General features: G+C 42.7%; 1 protein-coding gene and 1 pseudogene across 1 annotated transcript in view; one reads left to right on the top strand and one right to left on the bottom strand.

Annotated features, from left to right (window-relative positions):
• The window catches only part of Ttc6 (tetratricopeptide repeat domain 6), a 189,523-nt gene that overhangs the window by 152,895 nt on the left and 11,347 nt on the right, over positions 1-25,281 (bottom strand). The window contains exon 2 of the mRNA XM_031356246.1: positions 23,961-24,857. Coding sequence (XP_031212106.1) covers positions 23,961-24,842 — 882 coding nt within the window. The 5' untranslated portion in view covers positions 24,843-24,857. The remainder of the gene's footprint in view (positions 1-23,960; positions 24,858-25,281) is intronic.
• Positions 16,810-18,022, top strand: LOC116080032 (annotated as a pseudogene).

Genomic DNA, 25,281 nt, shown 5'->3' with positions numbered 1-25,281 from the left:
TTTACAAGAGTATTGAAAGTCACTTGGTTAACATTCCAGAAGGAGTGAATCACGATGGGAGGACCTCACAAGAAAGCTTGGCTCTTAGCAAAGGGGACAGTGAAACAGTTCTTCAGCAGTTGCTCCTAAGTCCCTCTTCTCCCAGCATTTCTACTTAGCATTTATGAGGGCAGCATTCACACTGTGAAATGTGCTTCTGGGATCAACCACCTTAGTTATTCACAGACTTCAGTAGGCTGGTTCACTCTGATGTTCTCTGGAATCCCAAGGAGCCAGATGCAAATGTTGGAAGGAAGGAAGCAAGCATCTCTCCTCTCTTCCTTTTCTTCCCAAGTCTCACTTACCACCACACCCTTAAATTTGCTCCTCATATAGCTCCAGGAAACACATTGTGGTATGTTAAGTACTGTAATCACATCTCTGCCACATTTCCCATTGTATCCACTCATTTCTCAGGGTATTATCCTGAATCAAACCTGATCAATACACACACACACACAGACAGACAGACACACAGATACACACACACACACACATACATACACGCATGCACATACACACAGAGAGACACATGCACACACAAACATACACACACATGCACAGACAGACACACACACACATACATATACTCATGCACGTGCACACACATAGACATGCAGGCACACACACACATATATGCACACATGCACATACACACAGAAACACACACACAGACATACACATACATGCACAGACATGCAGACATACAGACATGCAAACATAGACACACACATACATACACTCATGCAGGCACACACACACATATATGCACACATGCACATACACACAGAGAGACACACACAGAGACATATAGACATACAGACATGCAGACACAGACACACACATACATACACTCATGTGCACGCATACACAGACACACACACACACACTCCTCCTCCCAGACACATCTCTGATGAGGTTGACTAGCCATATAGCACAGGCTATTAGACTGTGAGGTTTTAGCCTATCTCTCCTCTCAGATCAGAAGATCAGGGGCAATGGCACTGTGCCTGATACATAGTAGTTGTTCAAACACAAGCTGCTTTGTGAGTGGGTTAGTTAACATCTGCTTTGCATTCTCAAGGCTACCAGCTACTTTGAGGAAGTCCTTTATAGAATTTCCATATTCCTACAGTTTCTGAATTATCTTTTGTAATTACTTACCTTCAAGGTCCTTTCCAACATACACACACACACACACACACATTTTTTTTTTCTTTTTTCAATTGCTATACCAGGATTTCTGATACCAGGCCATTTTACTTCATGGTGTTCATCCATTTTTGTTTTATTCAAAAGGGATTGTCATAAGTGTTATTTTCTATTGCCAAAAAACTTAACTCACTCTCAAAGGTTAGATACTTGACAAGAGAGAGAGAGAGAGAAAGAGAGAGAGAGAGAGAGAGAGAGAGAGAAAGAAAGAGAGAGAGGGAGAGAGAGAATGGACTATGAAAGCTATCAAATATTGCACCCCTGTATGCCAGGCCTAAGTCAGCATTTTTTGACTGTTTCTTAATAAATCCACATGGTAGTGATCACTATTAGTTTCATCTTCCATAGTAAAACAAACCAACCAAGAAAACTTAAAAGAAGTGGGCATGGCCTTCAATTATGGAATACAAAGAGAAATCCCTTATCAATGCCCATGCACAAAATATTGGAGGTAGAAAGTGTCACGCCAGAGTTTCTGAGTGCTTTGCATTTCTTGGGAATCTGCAGTCTTATTCCATCATCCTTTGTTGGTCCCTGTTTAAAGTCTTTGGGGACCTCTGTGCATATGAGTCATGATGAATTAACCAGAGTTAGTAATTAGGAAAATAAAAATTGAGAACGGGGATATGGCATGCCTTTATTACCAATATAGCAGAAAGTTCAAGGAAACAAAACACTCACTTCAACCTGGCACAAAGGCAGTTCTGTCAGGAAAGACAAAACTGACCGACCTTGTGCCTGTAAATATGCGGCACAAAGACTCTTCGGCATGGCACTGCAGCAACACAGCAACACAAAAGCCAACCACCCAGGCTCCTTTTTTAAAGTGCTAAAAATAGCCGGAAATTCAAATTTAAAGTTAAATGCAAGGTCATAGGAGACATTACCATTTTTTTAAATTTATGTCTGTGTTGCTCTTTGCTCTCCTGGATCATTTAGCTTTCCTACTCTGATGATGTATTTACCAACTTGTTTTTCAAGGATCTATCTTCACAGTATTACAACTCACAAGTGTATCTGAACATTATCCTTGCTTTTCCTGGCTAAATACGAGACTTCTACACCACAGAAACAAGCAGTTTAGCATCCAGTGGGGACCAGGGTGACAGTGTCAATAACTTTTAATGTACACCTTAAGAACAATCAGAACATCACACTGTCACACTTATTCACATGGCAAGGAAATCATACAGTTCAGAGATTACTGAAGGAACAAGTTAAAATGGAAAAATCCATGTCTGGGAAGGTGGCTCAGTGGTAGACTGCCTGCCTAACATACACAGCCCCTAGGTTCAATCCTCAACACTTCAAAAATAAAAAATATTAATTTCTAAGTTAAAAAAAATCAACAGATCGTAATCAATGATAAAACTTAAAAATAGTCCCTGTGAACCAGAAAACATTTCGAGGATGCAAGCCTCATAGTCATATTTCTAAAAAGAATATAATTTACACAAATTTAACTTTTTTCTGTATACCAACTACATATTTTGTAAGTTCATGGAATTAAACGTTTTGAGGTAAAATTAAAAAAAAAAATTCCAGAGCTGCTGTACCTTGTGTAACAAGTTTCAGTGCCACTTTCTATTCTCCTAGTCTTGAGCTTAATATTCTCTCAGTTAAGAGAGAACCTGAAAAGGCACATGCAGAAGAAACGTGTTTAAGCGTCTTAACCAGTTTTAATGGTAAGAAGACTGCTCTTCCCATTGTGAACAAATGCATGAAAGGAAGTTTACTTTGGATGAGATTTAATAAGAACCTCAAGATGTATTCTACAAGACAATTATTTATTTTTGCGACTTACTGTTGCAATGCATGTAGTGAGTCACCAGTATATAAATGAATAAATAAAAGGGCCCATTAAAAATAACAACAAACATGGCTAAGCTGACAAGAGAGTGTCATCTAAATATTTTCTTATTACTTTATCAACAACTCTGAAAAGTAACTATTTCTTACATAAAACAACAACAACAACAACAACAAAACTGAAAAGCCAGAAGAAAAACAGACCTTGTAGTTCCTCAGAAAACCTCAGAAAGGTTAGAGACCCCAAACGTCACAGGTCAGTGGGCAACCAGGACCAGGAGCAGTCTCCAGACTGGTACCCTCTGTGCAACCAAGGAGCTTCTCTCCCACCCCAGAGCGGGAGCTTAAGGAGCTAAAAATGAGACCTCCCCAAAAACACTACTGAATTCTATTCCTGCAGCCACAGACATCAGACGACAGAACTTCCAAAAGTCAAGGTAAAGTGATTTACAATATAGAATTCTACCACCAGCCACGCTCTTATTTTAAGAGAGACTGAATAATGAAATTTTCAGATGTGAAAATCTAACACACCTACAACAACACACACACATACACATACACACACTTCCCACATCTCTTACCTTTCCAGTAGATTGAAAAAGAGACAACACATGAAGTCAGATAGCAGACCCGAGCTAACTAAGTAGCAGGCCAGAGCACATCCAAGCCTGACTGAGACCAAAGTCTCTAGAGGAAAATGTCTAAGAAAGAACAGGAGAGATTACCTAATATGTTCAGATGTGCTCAGAAGGCAGTTACACTTGTCTTCAGTGACAAATCATAAGAAACCAAGTAACAGGAGAAAACTTTGCAATCGTGAATCTGGAAGGAAAAGCAATTGCTTAGGAAATTAAATGTTCCCCACCACATCTGCTTAACTACAATAACTTGAATTCAAAAGTTCAAACTCACTCTATTTGAAAGGTGAGAAAGTCTGTGCACCCTGGCAAAGGGGGCACGCTGTAGCAAAGATGACGAGCTGTCAAACTCCATAATGGGAGAACAATAGACTGGTGCAGAAAGAGAAGCTAGCAGCCGGCCATGTGGTGCTACATACTAGCAAGCCTAGCTCAGGAGGCCGAGGGGGAGAATCACGAGTTTAAGGCCAGCCCTAGCTACACAATGAGACTTTGCTTCAACATGTTCCCAGAAAGAAAAGGATGGAAAGGAAAAACCTATCAGCTGCAGTATATGACACAGAAATATGAAGTGATGTATAAATTGCAACAGCTAACCTTTAGAAAAGCAGCTATTTACGGGAGGCAGGAAGCAACAGGAGGAGTGGAAATTTAACAAGGAGTTTAACAAGGAGCTGTTTGTATACACCAAATACTATATCAACTTTTCAAACAATTTTTATGTATTACTTTGACCAAGACTAGAATATAAAATATAACAAAACATAAGCATCAAGAAAACATTAAGAACACTAAGTGTACTGCTGCTCATGGTGCCTCCAACCATTCTCTCCTCTCTCTGGAGGGCTTTTTTTCCCAAAGCACATAGAAGTGGAATGGGAGACCAGCAGGAGGGACCAGGAAGACAGGAAGATCACAAAAAAAAAAAAAAAAGTGTATGAAAGAGGAGGTCCACATGCTTCGTACACTAATTCTCAAAATAACCAATGGTAAGGGAAAAGCAATCGCTTTCATCTTGTTCCTCTGAAACTTTTTCTACCACAGCCAGACTAACTCTGATGTAGTCTGCAATCTGATCCTCTGCCAATCTCAGTCTGCTAATGCATGTTAAGTTTGAACCATAGGAACCAATTCCTTTGTTAACCTGTAAATACAATAACTTCATATGATCCAACTTAATGGCTGGTGGTCATCACCACTCCCAGATTCTGCGGCCATCACTCAAATGTCTCTTGCTGTCCTTTATTTTGCAGCCTGCTCTGTAGCCACACCACCCCAGATGTAGTTTAGATGTGCACCTGTAACTCTTGCTCCCACCAGCCAATGGAGGTATTGCCTCCAGAGTACACCCATCTAAAAGATGAGTCATACTGCGTCACTCAGTGTCACTGAGCACTGTCAGAACCAAGATGGAGCACCTTCTCAGTGCCATGTGCTACCCACGGCACCTCCCTCCAGGTTCTGTATACTTGGTCTGAACCCAACACTGTGTTTTAATCTAAATTTGCAGAGATGTTTCTTCTACTTTGACATACATATGAGAGATCACACCCCTCTAATGGTTGCACCTTTAAAGCATCTAGTAACCACTAGTTATAGGAAATTTCAATATTTTTAACAATGATCCAGAACTTAATCATGATATTCGAGTTTTTCTAAACCAAAGAGCTGACGGTGTTGACTTAAGTTTCGGATGGGACAGTGACAGTAAGCTCTAGCCAGGCTATAAACTGTACTGACAACCAAGAAAGAACAGGAGAGAAGCAGGTAAAGAGAGGAGGGTCTGGAGGAAATTAGCCTGGCAAAATAGAATGAATCTGTGGGCAGAAACCCAGTCTCCATTCTCCATAAGAAGGGGGGAAAAAGGCTAAAGCCAGACTTTAAGGCTGGTCTGGGAGGATGTGTGGACACAATATTAGCACCTCTATTTGTTTTCTGGAGAACTGTCATTAACTTTTAAAAGTTGTCCAACCAGTTCTCAAAACCCATGCCCCTTCCAACAAATGCTTAATTAGTTTTGGCTCTTTGTTTAAACTGACAGCTGTAGTTCAAAACTCCCCCAAGGTCAGCATTAGAGTTTGCATCTTAAAATAATCAAATGGCCTAAAGGTTTTCTGTGGTTCTGAGGTGGTTATTCTTCAGTTTGGTTTGCAAAGGAACTGGTCTATAGCTCTATGCCCTAACTATGCCTTATTCAAATACAAAAATATTTTCACAGCGTCTGAGCCAAGAAGAACAGAAAATGGAAAAGGTGGTTACTCCTTACCCATTCACGGTGCAGATATCTTCGGATCTCAGGGCCTGGCAGGGAGTTTGGGAAGCAGGACCTAAGCAAAGAGGCCTGAAGGATGTGAGCCAGGGCCTGAGGTTGGAGGGGAGCCGGCGCTTTCCCATAGGAAAGCTTCCAAGGCCCTGCCTCTGAGGCTATTTACCCTCACTTTACAAATAATATTGCCAGGTTTATTTATCTAGCTTCTAAGCCTAAGGCAGAACAGAAATAAGATATTAGGAGGAGATGCTGTGGGAGAGGAGCTACTTGCAGGCATACTGAAAAACCGACTGCAAAGCATGCAGCTGCAGCATAATGGGAAGGAGGAAACAGAAATTATTTTAAAAAGAGAGAAAGAGAGAGAGGAAACAAATGAATTCAAAGCACAGCTGAACGAAGGGGTGAGGCACACACCTACACACATACACACACACTCCCATATACACACATATACACACAATACACACATTAACATACACATACACACAAACACACATACACACACACATATACATACACACACATATACACACATACACACATAAACACACACACACATACACAAACACACATACACACACACACACAAACACACACACACACACACATACATACATGTTACTCTCCAATAAGACCTTGGAGTATCACTCCATACTGTAGACTAGCATAAAGAAATGATAATCAGCTGGGCAGTGGTGGCGCACGCCTTTAATCCCAGCACTTGGGAGGCAGAGGCAGGTGGATTTCTGAGTTCGAGGCCAGCCTGGGCTACAGAGTGAGTTCCAGGACAGCCAGGGCTATACAGAGAAACCCTGTCTCCAAAAAAAAAAAAAAAAAAAAAAAAAAGAAGTGATAACCAAAGAATAGTGTCCCCCATCCTCAAGGGAAGGATTCTCCCAGCACTCCTGCTGGGACACATTCATAGAGGTAAGGGGAAGGTGAGGGAGAACAGGATGCATTCAGCTGAGTAAAGAAAAAAGGCACATTCCTAGATTGCTGCCTAGCCCGGTTGTCATCAAGGGGCTTCATCCAGCAATTGATGGAATCAGATGCAGGGACCTACAGCCAACATTAGTCGGAGCTTGAGGAATCCTGAGAAAGAGGGGGAGGAAGGATTACAAGACCCAGAGAGGTCAAGGACACCACAAGAACACCCACAGAACCAACTAACCTGGGCTCATAGGGGCCCACAGAAACTGAAGCGACAATCAGGAAGCCTGCATGGGACTGACCTAGGCCCTTTGCATCTATGGTACCGTTGTGTAGCTTGGTCTTCCCGTGGGACTCCTAACTGGGAGCAGGGGCTGTCCCTGACTCTTTTGCCTGCTTTTGTAACCCTTTTCCGCATACTGGGTTGCCTTGTCCAGCCTTACTATGTGGGGAAGTGCCCACTCTTACTGTAACTTGAGATGTCATGTTTGGTAGATATCCATGGGAGGCCTGCCTTTTTCTGAAGAGAAATGGAGTAGGAGTGAATGGGAGTGGGAAGGCCAAAGAGGAGGTAGGAGGAAGGGACTGGGGGAAGAGGAGTGGTGGGGAGGGGAACTGCAATCAGGATGTAAAATAATATCATCTAGTTCCTGGTGTGTCAATCATCTCTTTATTGTCTTTTCCTGGAAACGGTCTACATGAGTAAGCCACTTTGGTACATGTCCACACAGGAGGAGAAATCTTCTAAAATACAACAGGAGCTAGGTAATCTTTTGAGGAAAAAAAGTAAGAGCTGGATTCCCAAAATTGGCTTTTCTATCTTGAAAATCACCATAAGCCATCCTTTATCATCTGTACAACATTAATGTTCCCTCAGCGGGCAAATATATTAAAGAAATGTATCTAAAACAAAGAAAGAAAGAAACTCAGCACCAATTATAGTTACTTAATGGTGAAGGGATCCACGAGCCAACCGAAAGAATAAAATTTCAAATCCAGTTGCAGACACTGCCCTGAGCTGTTGACCTTAAGCTGTGGAAGAGCTTTAAGGACCTGCTCTATGGCACGGAACTGAAGGAGTTCCTGGGCAGTACTGGGTATCTGGAGCCTGGAGTCTACTCCACTGTTAACTGCATGTGATCTTGGCAAACTGGTTGCTTCTCTGAAGTTCCGTTTTCGTTTCTTGTCTCTGAGGACTCTAAGAGACAGTTGTGAAGGGATGATTCCCTACAACTCTGCACTGCAATTCTGCATTTGCCTGGATTGCTCACTGTGGGCACAAGGCCGCGTGGTACAACCACAGGAGCTACCGTGGCATCTGAGCAACAGAAAAGAGGTTCTTCCTGGCTCTCAGGTTCCAAGGGAACCTGGCAGAAGGGAAGGGGAAGGAGAAAAATCACGACTGACTTCAGATGGGAGAGTGATGAGTTTGAGTCATCTTCTGAACTTCCTCGCCTCTCTGAAGTGAATCCATTGGCCAGAGTAAACTCTCAGGGAAGAAATAAATGCATAAATGCTGTTGGGATGAGGGCTTCTACCCAGCGCTCGGGGTAAAACCAAATGAAGAAACAACGGGGAGATGTATTCATGGAGAACGGAAAACAGAAACGACCTAGGACCACTTCCCAAGGAGAATCTAAAAGCAGCAAGCTTCTAGGGAAGAAATGGACGTGTGTGGTGCATAGCATGCCTAGGCCCCTTGTGTGGAGCAGCATGTAGTTATCATAGCACTTACAAGGCCCAGCACAGCCTGAGAATGACAAACTGCCTCCGTGTGCCCCACAGGCAGATACAGATTAGAAAGTTTTGGACAAAGATGGAAGCCTCGGCAGAAGTGCACAGTATGGCTTGTGACACAGGGAAAATGTATCCCAATATCCACACAGCACTCCTACTTGGGAGCACACTTAACATGAACCCAAACTACTTTATAAATTAACTGCACCTGATAATAATAACAATAATAATAAGCAAAAAAAAAATCAGTCTTCCATCACATCCTGCATAGTTTTCACATGTCCTGTGTGATGGTTTGTATAAGCTTGGCCCTGGAAGTGGCACTGTTAGAAGGTGTGGCCCTGTGGGAGTACTTGTGTTACTGTCACTGTGGGTGTGGGCTTCCAGACCCTCATCCTAGCTGCCTGAAAGTAAGTATTCTGCTAGCAGCCTTCAGATGAAGATGTGGAACTCTTAGCTCCCCCTGTGCCATGTCTCCCTGGATGCTGACATGTTACTGCCTTGATGATACTGGACTGAACCTCTGAACCTGTAAGCCAGCCCCGATTAAATGTTGTCCTTATAAAAGTTGCCTTGGTCACCATGTCTGTTCATAGCAGAAAAACCTTAACTAAGACATCCTGGAAGACATGCCAGTAAAATATAATAGTTTATGAATATATGAGGCCAGAATCTAATACCATTTTATATATGTAAGCACAAAAGTTGTCCCCATTTAACCATCCAGGAACGGCACCACTATGTTGTAGCCTCTCTGTTTATTATTATTATTATTGTTGCTATTATTATTATTATTATTTATATGCATACACTGAAGCTGTCTTCAGACACACACCAGAGGAGTGCATCAGACCCCATTACAATTGGTTGTGAGCCACCATGTGGTTGTTAGGAATTGAACTCAAGACCTTTCAGAAGAGCAGTCAGTGCTCTTAACAGCTGAGCCATCTGTCCAGCCCTGTAGCCTGTTAACAGCACTTTTATCACCAAGCTCATCTGTCTCTCTCTGCAATTACACAAATATACACACTGAATAAAAAAGTCTATTCTGAGGCTGGTGAGATGGCTCAGTGGTTAAGAGCACTGACTGCTCTTCCAAAGGTCCAGAGTTCAAATCCCAGCAGCCACTCGGTAGCTCACAAGCATCCATAATGAGATCTGACGACCTCTTCTGGTGTACCTAAAGACAGCTACAGTGTACTTACATATAATAATAAATAAATCTTTTTTTAAAAAAAAAATCCATTCTGTAAACATAGCACCAAGCATACTGGGATTAGCAGCCAAATGAAACAGATGAATGGATTTTTGTTAATAAAGAAGAGGTGTTATAATATTATTGTTAGTTGATACAATATTCAACAAAATGTTAATGATTTTTTTTAACAACCACACATTGAAACTGTGCACGTATTTTGAATGCCCTGATATTCTCTGTAAATACTGTCCATGAAGGTCTATTTCTCCATGTCTTCTTGTATTGCCTTTTTTTTTCCAATCTTTTCTGTACTCTTACCATCTATTAATAAGTTATTTTTCTTACCAGAAACTGATTGTGCCCTGATGTGTTAAGATTTCAATCTATGAGACTGGCTTGTATTTTAATGCACTTTGTCACCCTGTCCAATGTCACAATACAGTTTGATGTTCCACTTAAGCAGAGTCCTTAGCTGGTCTTAGCATACATGGCTGTTTCTCTTGCTACACACACATTAGTCTGACACTGGTATCCTGCTGTGTGTTCTGGTGCTGACTGCACTGTCTGCTTTGTTCATTCTTTCATTCTCTGGTCCTTGCACACTAGGATTCCTTACATTCATCATTCAAAATGTATTTGTTATCAATAGATAAAAGCTTGTGACAACTGCATTGTGGAATTTCATTACAAATTATTCTCGTTTTCCCTGTATGTTTACAAATAAGTCATATTAGTCTTGACATCATTATACAGAGAGAAAAAAAGATAACTATGAACTTTATTTCATGACAGTAAATAGGATAAAATATATCAAATAAGAAGAAAAGGCTAGACTGGCTACCTCTGAGATGTCATCTCCCCATCCAAAGTCCTCCACTCCTCAAATACTGCAGGACAGTTCTACCTTGGAATTATGCAGTTGACCTTCCCTGCGCCTAGAACAATCCTCTTCCACTCATAAACCACATGCCTGGCCTCCATATTTCCTTCAGACAGGCTCAAGTGACTCAGTCTCTTACGACCCTTTCCTGACCATTTTATTTAAACAATTCTCAATCTCCATCATTCTCTGCCTCTCATAAAATTATTTTTCCTTAATGTACTTACCATAACACAATGCTTCACCAATGTGTCTATTCTGTCTACTCCTTCTAGATTTTAGGCCTAAGAAATTGGGAACTTTTCCCAGTCTGGCAAAAACTTTCCATGACAGGAATATAACATGAGTGGATTGAAGAAAAAAAAAAAAGACCCTCCCTCCCAGCTAAGGCTCTGCACACATGCTATCATGAACCTGGGATATTAGCCGGGCAGTGGTGATGACACATGCCTTTAATCCCAGCACTTGGGAGGCAGAGGCAGGTGGATTTCTGAGTTTGAGGCCAGCCTGGTTACAGAGTGAGTTCCAGGACAGCCAGGGCTACACAGAAAAACCCTGTCTCAAAAAAAAGAAACTGGGATATTGAACTTACATCAGAGGTCTTCTCTGAAAACAGTTTCTGCTACTAAAAAGTACCGGAAGAGAGGCCTCTGAACTTTCCAGTTAGCAAGAACTCAAAGGCACAATAATAGACAAGGCTGGTGGAGAGACCAACATGCTGGCACTCCCTGTGGAGGGGAGTGCAGCTCATTCCACTTTACAGGGTTTGATGCAGCAGTGTGGACTAAAAGCCTTTAAGTACAATGCAGGTTTTTACCACATGTTTCCTCACTTGATATAATCTTGGAGCTAGAGAGATGACGTATCCATTATCTACATCTCAGACACTTGAAAGCACGTATGTCCACAGGAAGAACTGGGAAGGAGGGATGGGAATCCAATTCAAGTGCGCTCAGCAGTTAAGCACACTTGATGTTCCTCCAGAGGAATGGTTTGGCTCCAAGTGTCCACTTTGGTTGGCTCATAAACACTTGTAACTCCATCTTCAGGGGACCTTTTGTGAGCACCCAGGCACCCAAGGTGGAGTGCACAAGTGTGTGCATGCAGATACAGCACAAATATTTTTTATAAAAGATAATTTTGTCCACACGGGGTTAGACAGCAGTACTAGCTCCATTGTATAAATGAGAAAACGGGGGCACCACAAGTTAATAAACTGTTGCGATGACTTGTCTCCCCCTTTTTCAGAATAACAAAATATAAACGTTACACAGGCTTTCCACGCAATGATTTTATTTTTCTTCTTCAAGAGCTTTGCGCACCAAAATTAGGGTCAATACAATATAAGCCAAAATTATAAGCAACTCTGGGTATGTGTTTCTCTTATTCAGTGGCTTCCTGCTAGCAAGAATGCAGATGTGATAGATATCTGTGACGGCCAGACTGGACCTCCAGATGACCGTGGGAATGAGGATCACAGGAGGTGGGGCTAAGCGCTGACAGGAATCTAGACCTTGGTCTGCCAGATGCCCAATCTCTCCTGCACTGCCTTTACAAGACTCTTTTTTTTTTTTTTTGAATGAGGAAGACATAAACTTTGATGTAGTCTAAGCCACTGTTACTTTGGGTTCCTCGGTTATCTGGATCTGTGAGCTAACCACAACGAGTTGTGTAAGGCCTGCTACTTACTCCTTGTTTCTTCTTTTTAAAAAAAAAAAATACTACTTTTTTAAAAGATTTATTTATTTATTATAGGTAAGCACACTGTGGTTGTCCTCAGACACTCCAGAAGATGGCATCAGATCTCATTGCAGATGGTTGTGAGCCACCATCTGGTTGCTGGGATTTGAACTCAGGACCTTCAGAAGAATAGTCAGTGCTCTTAACCACTGAGCCATCTCTCCATCCCCCTTGTTTCTTCTTAACATAGGGTTTGGCTTTATCCTAGTACCAGTTTCTATGAATTATGCATTCCATTTAGCATTCTCAAAAATTCCCCCTTGTCAATGTGTATTTACTGTCTCTTCTCTTAACCCCAAAGAGCAACAAGACAGTCAGTCATACATAAAAAATCCACTATTAGAATAATATTCAATAACCACTGCCCAGAATAACTGACTGCCAAAAGACCATGCAATGAGGTGGCTCTCAATAACGTAGTAAACACATGAAAAGTCTCTCAGCTACTCAGGCTTGCAATTCTGCATAGCCCTATTTCTAAGGATTAAGAGATGAAAAGCTTACAATCTGAAATGTTCTTGAGAGGAAATCTAGCTGAAATGATAAGGTCTGGGCTCCATTATGATCTGCTCCTGTGTGCCTAATAAATTTGTAGTGAACCAAGCAGAGAGAGAGAGAGAGAGAGAGAGAGAGTGCAAGAATTTCATTGATTACATTATCTGCAAAGGTGAGAGAAGATAGAATACCTCTTTAGAAAAAAAAGGTGGGTGAGTGATAGATCTAAGTTATTAACAAGGCAGAATAAGCCAAATTACCAATGTGTTGATGTATGTGGGGGAGAGCTACCACAATAAGCCTATAGCCCCACATAAATAGTGTCTATTGCACTGGCTTCCCCCTCCTGGCATGGGAGAATTCTTGGTAAGGACTAATTACACATCCCATCTTGCTGACAATTTCCAACAAGGCCCTAACTCACCATACATAATAAGAAAGACTTTATGTATATCAATTAAAATAGCTTTTCTTCACCTAAAAAATAAATAAATAAATGGGGACTCGTAACTCCTAGCCAAGGAGAGAAAATACAGGTACTTGCTTTGAGAAAAGATGGTTTTCTAACAACTAAGGTGAAAACGTTAGCAGGTCTGTTATTCAGCCTTGTTCAACATGAAAGATTTAATCTTTTTTGCAAAATGAAGCCAGCATAGGTTAGCAGAATCAGGAGTGTTTGAGTGAATGTTACAGGCTGGTGGCCATATAAACAACTTCTGGTGTGATGAGTGTCGTTTTTCCTATCTGTACCCTTTCAACTGATGATGATGAGTGTAATAGCTTAGGTCCTGTCTCATAGCCACTAACTGCAGGAAGCTAGGAGAACGATCCCAATCCGTGATGACTTTCTCCAGATCTAGGTGGTTTAGTCCCACAAGTGATCAGGAAGAGGCTGCATGGCCAACCCACCGTGGGAAGGTCCTCTTACCACACAGAGACCTAAAAGCAGAAGGTTGTGGTGAGAAATAATCTCAATATTTGATGTCTGGATCTTGAGGTACTGGAGGAGAAGAGGAAAGGAAGACAAAGGGAAGGGAAGGATGGAAGGGCCAATCAATGTGGCATAAAGCAAGTCATGGCTATTCTGCACTGCCTGTTAAAAGTACTCAATGGTCCAATCCCAGACAAACTGGCCACTGCGTCTAGCCATAGTCACTTTCCTCACTGAGGTCTCAGTCTTCTTATTTTATTATAGTATAGAGTGTGTGTGTGTGTGTGTGTGTGTGTGTGTGTGTGTGTGTGAGAGAGAGAGAGAGAGAGAGAGAGATCAGCACATTATTTTAGGGCAAAATGGGGTCAAGAAACACTATGAGTAATTAATCACCAGAACTCTAATAACAGCACAAAGTAAAATACAGTGTGTTCACTGAGGAGGTGTTTCGTTTTGATGGTATTTATTCATTTCATTCTACAGTGATCGTAAGAAACACACAATGGAAACATGTATGACTAATTCCATCAAGCTATTCCTCCCCACTTTGGTGAGACAAAGATTCAACATTCAACACAGTTTGAAATGAAGAAAGAGCCTTAGAATGTCAGCCCTAAGATGAAATATGTATCCAAAACAATTATAAAATGCACTGTGGAGTCATTAGACTGTTTTCATTTGGGATAAGAGACGCTTAACCACGGCTGTAATTGGCTAGTTTTCAAGATTTTGATTTTACTGTCAAAACTGTTTATCTACCCATCCTTAAAACCCACATGTTTACTTATCCTGCTTCAAAATAAACATTGTAAAAACTACAGCTGCCTAGCTTCAGGCTATTCAGAGCTACAGGATGGCTGACTTCAAGGGCAACCAAATACTGTACTTTTCAGTAATAAGAAAGTTTCTCGTGTATAGTAAGTTGATAAGTTATTTAGTTCATTCAAACTGCCGTCAAGGCAGCCAGATTGTCCTTAGCCTTGTATCCACCTTATATGTTACAAGAACGTTTTCACTTGTGTAGGCTTTCTTTTTTTTCTCCTCTGGTTTCACTCAGAGTAAATAAAAATCATCACTTGAGGGGTATCAGCAGGATCGCCTTGTTAAAGGCTTGAGAGCAGGTGCTGGGCAGGAAGGGGAGCTGGAGTGCATTAGCCAATGGGAAGATGGAAGAAAAAGTGTTGTGTTGTAGAAACCCAGAACAAGCCAATTTAAATACATAAATCTAAAAGACTGTAAGTGAACTCTTCATTTTCATTTTCCAGCGGGAGAACATGTGGCTAGACAAGAGAGCCATCTCCCTCCTTGGCAGCAGCCTTCTAGGTGAGGCTATCTCTGATCCTTCATAGACAGGATTTTGAAGCTCAAGTTGAAATTTCACCTGGTCCTCCAACCATTTGGGGGAAAATATGAACTGAGATTCTTCTGAAATTATCCCTCCTCCCCTACCGACACTTAACACACTTGTAACCTTAAATAACAGACCATTCACTTTTGTAGTACACATTGCAAAAATAATTATAAGCTGGCCCATCTTTCTAGAACCTCATCTGCTCACATGGCAGAAGAATAAAATGATCAACTTTTACATGGTGTACAATTTGGCTTTAAATAACTTCAGTTTTGTTGAGTTTATTGTTGTTGCTATGGGTTTTTCTTTTTTTTGCAAAGTACTGTATAATTAAAATTGGAAGATATTTAATAATTAACACTAAGCTTTAAAGTGTTTTAAAGAAACCTGCTATCATTGATCTGTTTCCCCTCTAAGCAACAGAGGTTCTATAGCCATTCCTCCTAATTTCCCACCATAACTAGATGGTAAGATTGTATTGCTGACTCACCATGTTTTGATTATAGGACATACAGAAATCAAAGAACTGATGTGTAAACTTCCTCCCTGCAGGGTAGCTTTCTTGGTGACAAAAGGAGCTATGCAGCTGCTGAGCAGGAAAACCCATCAATTTACCTATACAGTGGTGCAACCTGTGCTATAATATCAACCTACCAGGCAAGATACACCCGCAGGTGCAGTGACTGTTACTGGGGTAACCAATTGCTTTCTGACCAGATTCAAAGCCTGCTCCACAGGAGGTGAGTATGCCTGGCACTATAAACCTGATCAAAAGCCTGTATCTGGGGAGGTCAGATGCCCTAGTGGGGCAACCCACTACTGTTTTGCTAGAGGCACATGCCTTCCAATTACTATGTTTAATATAGATTAGTGATGCTCTCAAGCTTGGTGGGAGGGGCTTCTTTGTGTGGTGGGTAGCAGGCGATGCAGGGACTCCTAATTTGTCCAAGTGCTGAGAATAAGTGCAGAATCTCACCAGACTTTCAAGGATCTACAGCCAGTCCTTCTTAAACTATTACAAAGAGAAACAGAGACAGAAACAGGGGGTGGGGGTGGGGAGAAGAGGGAAGAGGGAGAGGGAGAGAGATGGAAAGAGACAGGCAGGCAGACAGACAAACAGAAGTCACATTCACAAACTCCTTCTACAAAGTCAGTGTCACTCTGATACCATAACCAGGTAACAACAACAACAACAAACTGCAGACCAACGTCCCTGATGAATACAGACTTAAAATTTTCTAAAATACTTGTAAACAGAAATACACATGTACATCAGAAACATTATACACCATGACCAAGTTAGCATTATTTCTAAATAGCAGGGATGGTTCAACATATCTAAGTCAATAAATATAATCAACCATAGAGATAGATTTAAAGACAAAAATCCCATTCTCATTGTAATAAGTGCAGAAAGGGCCTTTGAAAAAGTCTAGCATGCCTTCATGATAAACGTCCTAGAGAATGTAGGACTAGAGGGAGCATATGTCAACATAATAAAAATGTACTAGAAACGAGTCTCAAGAGAACCCTGAGAGAGAAGAGCAGAGGACTGGAGAGAGCAAGCATACAGTGCCATGACCACCAAGGGTCCCGAGTCTGAGCACCCATCCGTGATGCTCTTCCACCAGTACCTGTGCATCTGCACTGTGCAACCCAAGCCAAACTATGGAGGGGCCATCACCTTCCTTGAGGAGCAAGCCCGCCAGCTGGGTCTGAGCTGTCAGAAAATAGAGGTGGTGCCTGGCTGTGAGATCACTGTGCTGACCTGGCCAGGCACCAACCTGTCACTCCCCTCCATCTTGCTAAACTCCCACACAGATGTGGTACCTGCCTTCAAGGAACATTGACATCATGACCCCTTTGAAGCCTTCAAGGATTCCAAGGGCTACATCTATGCTAGGGGCACCCAGGACATGAAGAGTGTTAGCATCCAGTACCTGGAGGCTGTGAGGAGGCTGAAGATCGAGGGCCACCGCTTCTCTAGAACTATCCACATGACCTCTGTGCCTGAGGAGGAGGTCACAAGGGGATGAAGTTATCTGTGAAGAGGCCTGAGTTCCAGGCTCTTCAGGCAGGCTTTTCTCTGGACGAGGGCCTGGCTAACCCCACTGATGCCTTCACCATCTTTTATAGTGAGTGGAGTCCTTGGTGGGTACGGGTTACCAGTACTGGGAAGCCAGGCCATGCCTCAGGCTTCATTGAGGATACAGTAGCAGATAAGTTTCATAAGGTTATAAACTCCATCTTGACATTCCGAGAGAAGGAAAGGCAGAGGCTACAGGCAAACCCTCACCTGAAGGAAGAAGCCATAACTTCGGTGAATCTGACCAAGCTCGAAGGTGGTGTGGCCTATAATGTGGTACCTGCTACTATGAGTGCCGGCTTTGACTTCCGAGTGGCACCAGATGCAGGCCTTCGAGAAGCAGCTGCAGAGCTGGTACCAGGAAGTGGGGGGCGAGGGGTCACCTTTGAGTTTGCTCAGAAGTTTACAGAGCCTCGAATGACACCCACTGATGATACAGATCCCTGGTGGGCTGTTTCAGCGGGGCCTGCAAGGCAATGAACCTCACGCTGCAGCCAGAGATCTTTCCTGCTGCCACTGACAGCTGCTATATCCGAGCGGTGGGGATCCCAGCTCTGGGCTTCTCGCCCATGGACTGCACACCTGTGCTGCTACATGACCATAATGAAAGGCTGCATGAGGATGTATTTCTACATGGGGTTGACATATATATACACTTACTCTCTGCACTTGCTAGTGTGCCCACCCTGCCTGGTGAAAGCTGAGCCCCAGGCCTTCCAACTCTTTAGTTTTCAGCCCTGCCACTGCCAAGGGTCTGTTTCCCCTGCCCAGTAATAAAGCCAGTGTTGGATGGGATGTTCTTTAAAAAAAAAAAAAGAAGAAAAGAAAAGTACAAGAAACACATAGCCATTATCAGCTCCTTGAAGTACTAGCTGAATCAACAAGGAAAGAGAAGAAAATGAAAGGGATTCAAATAGGGAAGAATTCAAACTGTCCCTATTAACAGACTACATGTACCTATTCATGAGAGATCCAAAAAAGAAATCACTAGAAAACTTCTAGAAATGATAAATAAATTCATTAAGATGCCAGGATACCATTCACAATAACGTCAAACTAAAAAAAGAAAAATCTAGTTATAAACTAAACCTAACTATGACATAAAGGATCTCTGCAGCAAAAGCTTTAAGCTTCTGAAGAAAGAGATAAAGACACGAGAAAATGGAGAGGCATCCTATGCTCACTTGATGGAACTAACATTGTTAAAATGACAATTTCACCAAAAGCTATTTACAAACTCAATGTAAATTGAGTTCCAATAAAAGCCCCATCTCGTTCTTCACACCCATAGGAATAAAAAAAAAAACTGACCCAAAATTCACAGGGAGCCACCAAAAAAACCCAGATTGCCAAAACAATCCCAAGCAAAAGAACAAAGCTGGAGGGATTAAAATTCCAGATCTTAAGATGTGCCACAGAGCCATAGTAATAAAAACAATGTGGCATGGGCATAATAACAGACACGTGGAACAATGGGACAACACCAAGAGCCAAACATAAGCACAAAGAACATCGGTTGCTTTATACTGGACAAGGGCACCCAAAACATACGCTGGAGAACAAGAAAGCACCTTTGACCAACAGTGCTGGGGAAACTGGATGTCCACATGCAGAATATGAAGTTGGACCCCTAGCTGTCACCGTGCCCTGAACTAACGCCCAATGGATTTAAACAACTAGACAAAAATAAATAAATAAGTAAAACACTGAAACTGCTAGAAGGAAAAAAAGAAAAGGCAAGTGCCCTACCTGATAGAGGTCTAGGAAAGGAGGTCCTGCGTGAGGCTTCATTAGTCCAAGAATTAAGGCCAACCATTGACAGGTGGGACCTCACAAAACGAAAAAGCTTCTGCACACCTGAAGAAACAATTGAGCAAGTGAAGATGAAGCCTGCAGATGGGAAAGAATACTTACCATAACTCTGACAGAGTATTAGTATCCAGAATATACTAAGGACTCAAAAAAAGCAAAGAATTTTAAAAGAGGAGGGGGAAAGAGAGTTGAACAGAGAATTCTTTTTTTTTTAAAGATTTATTTATTATTATAATTAGGTACACTGTAGCTGTCTTCAGACACACCAGAAGAGGGCGTCAGATCTCATTACAGGTGGTTGTGAGCCACCATGTGGTTGCTGGGATTTGAACTCAGGACCTTTGGTAGAGCAGTCAATGCTCTTACCTGCTGAGCCATCTAGCCAGCCCGAACAGAGAATTCTTAAGAGGAAAAAAAAAGCACAACGAAATATCTTTAAAAAAAAAAAAATTCTTTTCATTGTCTCGCCAATTAGGGAAACGCAGGTGAAGACTTCTGAGATTCCACTTTACCCAAGTCAGAATGGCAAACGACCAATGGAACAGCCGACAGCACACACTGGAGTGGGTGCCGAGAAAAGGAGCTCTCAGTCACTGTCGGTGGGATTGCAAACGGGTGCAGCCACTATGAAATCAGTGTGGAGACTTCCTAAAAAAAACGGTAACGATAAACCTACCATGCGTATGGCCCAGTTACACCACTCCTAGGCATAAGCCCAAAGGACTCGACAGCCTACTCCACAGATACTCGCTCAGTCGTGTTCCTTGTTGCTCTTTTCCCAATAGCTAGGAAACGGAGACAACAACCTGCAGGCATCCTGCAGCTGAGAAGGGAATAGTGAAAATGGGGCACACAGACACTGAGGAATATTATTCAGTTCTGAAGAAAAACGAAATCATAAACGTTACAGTTAATGAACGGAACTAGAAAAGACCATTTCAAGTGAAGTGATCCAGACTCCTCAGGACAAAGGTCACGTGTTATCCCTGGTTGGAGGATCCTAGCTCCAAATCATCAGCTGTGAGTGCAGAGTGTGTCAACTAGGAAGGTAAAACAGGACTTCTGGCAACGGTCTTCTCTGTGAATGGACACCACGACCAAGGCAACGGTTATGAAAGAAAGCATTTAATTGGGGCTGGCTTACAGGTTCAGAGGTTCAGTCCATCATCATCAGGGCAGGGAGCATGGCAGCGTGCAGGAAGAAGGAGCTGGAGTTGGAGAAGGAGCGGATGAGTTTTACATCCAGATCCGCAGACAACAGGAAAGAGAAAGCCCCTGTGACTAGCTCAGGTTTATGAGATTTCAAAGCCTATTCCCAGTGACATACTTCCTCCAGCAAGGCCACACCATCTAGTCCTCTCCTAGTAGTGCCAATCCCTGATGACTAAGCATTCAAGTATATGAGCCTATAGGGGCCATTCTTAGTCAACCTTCACACCAATAGGCAGGAGGGGGGTAGGCAATAGAAAGGGCAACAGCAGGGTGTCAGCAATCAGTGCAGGGAAAAGGAAAGAGAAGAGGCTCCTGAGGGAAGTCAACACAGAGAAGGGTGGGGGTGGGTAAAGTAACAATAAGGCTGTCTGAAAATAGCAAGAAGTCATTCTATTAACTATTTGCCTTTTAAAAAAAAAAAAAGATTTATTTATTATATGCAAGTACACCATAGCTCTCTTAAGACACTCCAGGAGAGGGAGTCAGATCTCATTACGGATGGTGATGAGCCACCATGTGGTTGCTGGGATTTGAACTCAGGTCCTTCCAGAGAACAGTCAGTGCTCTTAACCGCTAAGCCATCTCTCCAGCCAAACTGTTTGTCTTTTAAAAACCCTATCATGCACAAAATTCAGTGTATAACTATACATATCTACTTTTAATAAGCTTTCTCATTTGGGCTGACATTGCTCCCTCCAAGGACTAACAGCCATCTAACAAAAAGCCGGTATCAGAAATGAGAAGCCCTCTTTTGAGAGGTGGAAGTTAAGGCCGTATTCCTGAAGACACCACACCTGTAGGGCAGGCTGAAAGAAGCTGAGGAGAAGGGGTGACCCTGTAGGAGGGCCAGCAGTCTCAATTAATCTGGACCCCCGAGATCTCTCAAACACTGGACCATGAAACAGATAGCATACACCAGCTGATATGAGACCTCCAACACACATACAGTAGAGGGCTGCCGGGTCTGTGTTCATTCAGAGATGATGCACCTAACCCTCAAGAGACTGAAGGCCCCAGGGAGTTTAGAGGTCAGGTGGGGTGGGGGGTGGGGACACCCAAGTGGAGACAGGGGAGTGGGGAGGAGGTATGGGATGTGGAACAGTCCGAGAGTGGACTTGGGGGAAGACGGGAGATAAAATATGGGGTGTAAAAAAATAAAAGGAAGGAAGGAAAAAAGAAGGAAATTTTTAAAAAGAAGACACGATTGAGAAACTGACCTGAATGCCCCCTTCCCCGAGGACTACCTTTCATGGTGCCAAAAGGCACATCACAGACTTCCAAAGGAGAGAGGCGAACTTCAGTCCTATCCAGCTATACTGCCTATAAAATGCATCAAAAACCAACATGGCATAACTCCTGGTAGTGATTCGGCACTTTTTCTCTTTGTTGGTATACAAATACAATGCTATAATTTTCCCCCTCTGCTTTACTTCATCTGTGACCCACACATTTTTGACACTGTTTTTATCTCTCTGTGACATGTCCTCTTTGACCTAGAACTTACTCCAGATTACACTGTCTAGTTTCTTACTGTATGATGATGTTCTTATCTGTGGATTTCTAGTTGGATTCCCATATGGTTACAGGAAACACTGCAATTGTTTTAATTATTTCCCTTTTACTGGGATTGTTTTACGGCTTATTTCACTGTATGGTTCATTTTATTGTATGATCCTTTGGCAGGGATAAATCAGGTATTTGGCTATTGCTGGGGGAGTCTCTGCCTAGTTTTCTTAACCAGTTCTTAAAAGAGGAATGATAAGAGTCTTCAGTTATAATTTCAGACTTTCCTACTTGGCTTTTATTCTTACATTTTATAGCTCTCTTAATACCTATACATGTAGGATCCTTTGTCTTCTTGGCAGACTGATTCTCTTCTGTAAGCCTATTCTAGTTATTTGAGAAGCTTCCAAGTCTACCTTCTCTGATAGTGACACAGAAACTCCTGCTTTCTCTTGGTAAGTGAGTGACATATCTTCACCTTCATTTTTAACTACACATACGATCATTTCAGACATCATTTCATATTGACAATATATAGCTGGGTCACATCAATTCAATCCTTGTCTTTCAACTGATGTATTTAGATCACGTACACTTAGTGGAACATTACAGTTAAGTCTCCTGTTAAAACACTAAAGTGCTTTATTTTCCTTTATATATGTATGTGTATATGTGTTTATAAATACACATACATATACATATATGGTGTAGTGGTATATTAGTAATTTTCTTGTTGCTAAGACAAAAATAACCTGATGAAGACAACTTAAGAGCAGAAAAGTTTATTTTGGCTCACAGTTTGAAGGTCCAGTCCATCACAGCAATATAAAGGCTTGAGGAAGCTGCTCACATCGTGTCAACGTTAGGAAGTACAGAAGCTCGGTGTACTCCTCCAGCTTTCTCCTTTTTATGAAGTCTAGGGCCCAAACCCAGGGAGTAGCACTGCCACTTTAGGATGGCTCGTCCCACCTCAGTTAACCTAGTGGAAACAATCCCTCACAGGCATGCCCAGAGACTAACTCAATCAAGATAACTCTTCACAGGCAGGCTTCCCCTCCCCTCCTTCCTCTCTCCTTCCTCTGGCATGTAGGACTCAAGTTCCCTTCTTAATATGTTTGAGAGTCACCACCAAAGTAAAGCGTACATTACAAAGAAACTATCTTACACATGATGCTACAACTTGTTTCCTATGAGGGATGGTGTATATTTAACAAATGGTGTTTTGGACATAATTGTGACCCAACTTCTGGGGTAAGATGACCGGGGTTAAAATCCCAACTCTACCATACGTTAGTTCTGGCTGTACAAAGTCACGAGCTTCACTAAGCCATAAGGCTTCCTAGGGAACAACCATCTCACATGGAAAATCTCACTTCTTTTCCTACATAAAGCAAATCTTCTATTGGCATCCACCTAGCTGATGTCATTCTGGACATCAACCTCAGGTGTCCAGATATGCATGTGCACACCTACACAAACATGCATGCACATAGAAATAGAAAACATATTTGTGTAATGTGTCATAGGGTTTGGCATACAATACGCACTTACAAGTGTCTAAACTTAGGAATGACTAACAAAATGTTTTAAGAGAATAGAACCCACTAAAAAAATTATATTATGGAGTTCATGTCAATTAAATGTAATAGTGATTACGGTTTTCTTGGCCTGTAAATTCATTATTCTGTAAATCATGGCTAATTAGGCTAAACTCAAAAAGAAAAGAGTAAAAACTTTCCACATCATGCCAGTTCTGATCTTTTAGTACTAAGTAATGACAGTCGTTGAAAAGCAAGGCCACTAGTAGTGATGTAGAATGCTGGTTGTCAGCAAATGTCCTTTGAATCCTTCTTTTGAAATAACTTCACCACTTCTCTGACGCTAAAAGCAATCCATTAAGGAAAAATCCAAATATTGAAAATGCAAGTAAGATGCAAAGAACTTCCATAACACCTTGAGACTCGTCTTATCATATAGACTGAACTATGCCCAATGAAATGTTACCTGTGCATACATGTATGCATACACACACTAAATGCATACATATATGTGTGTTACATGTATGAATAATCTCCTACAGTTCGTACACCCAGAAGCACTAGTCTAGTCACCTACTTCCATTGCGATGTCGTAGTTCTGGCCCAGGATGCTCTGTATGAGCTCCTTGATGGTCTGGTCTGAGGCCTGCTGGGCTTCGGACTGCAGGGAGGCGATGATCTCCTCTATGTTCATGGGAAAGTTGCGTGCCCCCTGCAGAGGTCCGGTTCCCTGGCTTGTGGAGCTCCCCTCGCGCCCGGATCTGGACAAGGGCCTGTGGTGCCAGCGCATGATCTCGCGCTGGAAGTGGGTGCGAAACCGCAGCCTGCGCAATCGCGCGCTTTCCTCGGCTTCGCTGCTCAGGCTGGACAGGGAGCTGGCGAGCCTGTACCGGGTCGAGGCTAAGTCGATCATGGGCGATCCGTGCGCGGGGCTCTTGGACACGCGCTTGGTCACCGGCGCCTCCCGGGCCTTCCCGCGCAGCCTCTTCCGGCGCGAGCGCGGCCGCAGCAGGATCACGGGGCGGGTGGTGCCAACCTGCGGGGCGATGGCCGGTGCCGTCTTGTAGGGCGGATGCCGCCGGAACGCCGAGCTCCGCATGTAGAAGTCCCGCGGGCGGAACGCCTGGGGCTTCACCGGGCTGCCTTGCGCGCTGTGCGGCGCCCCCTGCAGGTCGGCCTCGGCGGGGAGCTCCCCCCTCTGCGCTCCAGACGGTGGCTTGGCCGCCCAGGACACGTGCCCCTTCTTCTCCCGACTGTGGCCCGCTGTGCCCGGGCGTTCTTCCTCCTCCTGGTCCAGATCATCCTCCTGAGAACCTACATTCAAAGCCGGCCTAGCGGCCAGCCTCTGCCTGAGTTGCTCATAATCCTTCTTGGTCTTCCGGCGAATCTTCTCAAGCTCTTTGAACATGTACGATTCATCTCTGGCTGTCAGTCCGAAATGCTTTGGGATGGTGGACATCTTGACGAACTGGACCTGTAAAACACGCCAAACCCCCGAAAAAATTATGTATTAAAACATATATTTAACAAAACTTAGATTAAAATTACAGTTCTGCAAAGTGTCTCGGGATAGAACGTATTGTGTTCAATTAAGTTTATGTCTAGGGCCTTTCCCATGATCCATAAAAGCCCCCAGTAAACCAGCAGGTTGCCACCCCTCTATGTATCGACACTCTCTGGGAACGAAAGAGCCTTTCACACGGGTCGTCTGAAACTATAAGAAAATACGGGTATTTACATTACTACTTATAACAACACAAAATTATAATTACAAATTATAATTCTAATTATAGTTATGGATGGGATCCCCTCAACATGAGGAGCTGTATTAAAAGGTGGCAGCATTAGGAAGGCTGAGAACTGCTACTCTAAACAAGCAAAAAAAAAAAAAAAAAAAA

Source organism: Mastomys coucha, unplaced genomic scaffold (genome assembly GCF_008632895.1).
Source record: "Mastomys coucha isolate ucsf_1 unplaced genomic scaffold, UCSF_Mcou_1 pScaffold6, whole genome shotgun sequence".
Taxonomy (NCBI): Eukaryota; Metazoa; Chordata; class Mammalia; order Rodentia; family Muridae; genus Mastomys; species Mastomys coucha.
Note: the sequence above shows the minus strand (reverse complement) of the source record. Positions and strands in the feature narration are given on the sequence as shown.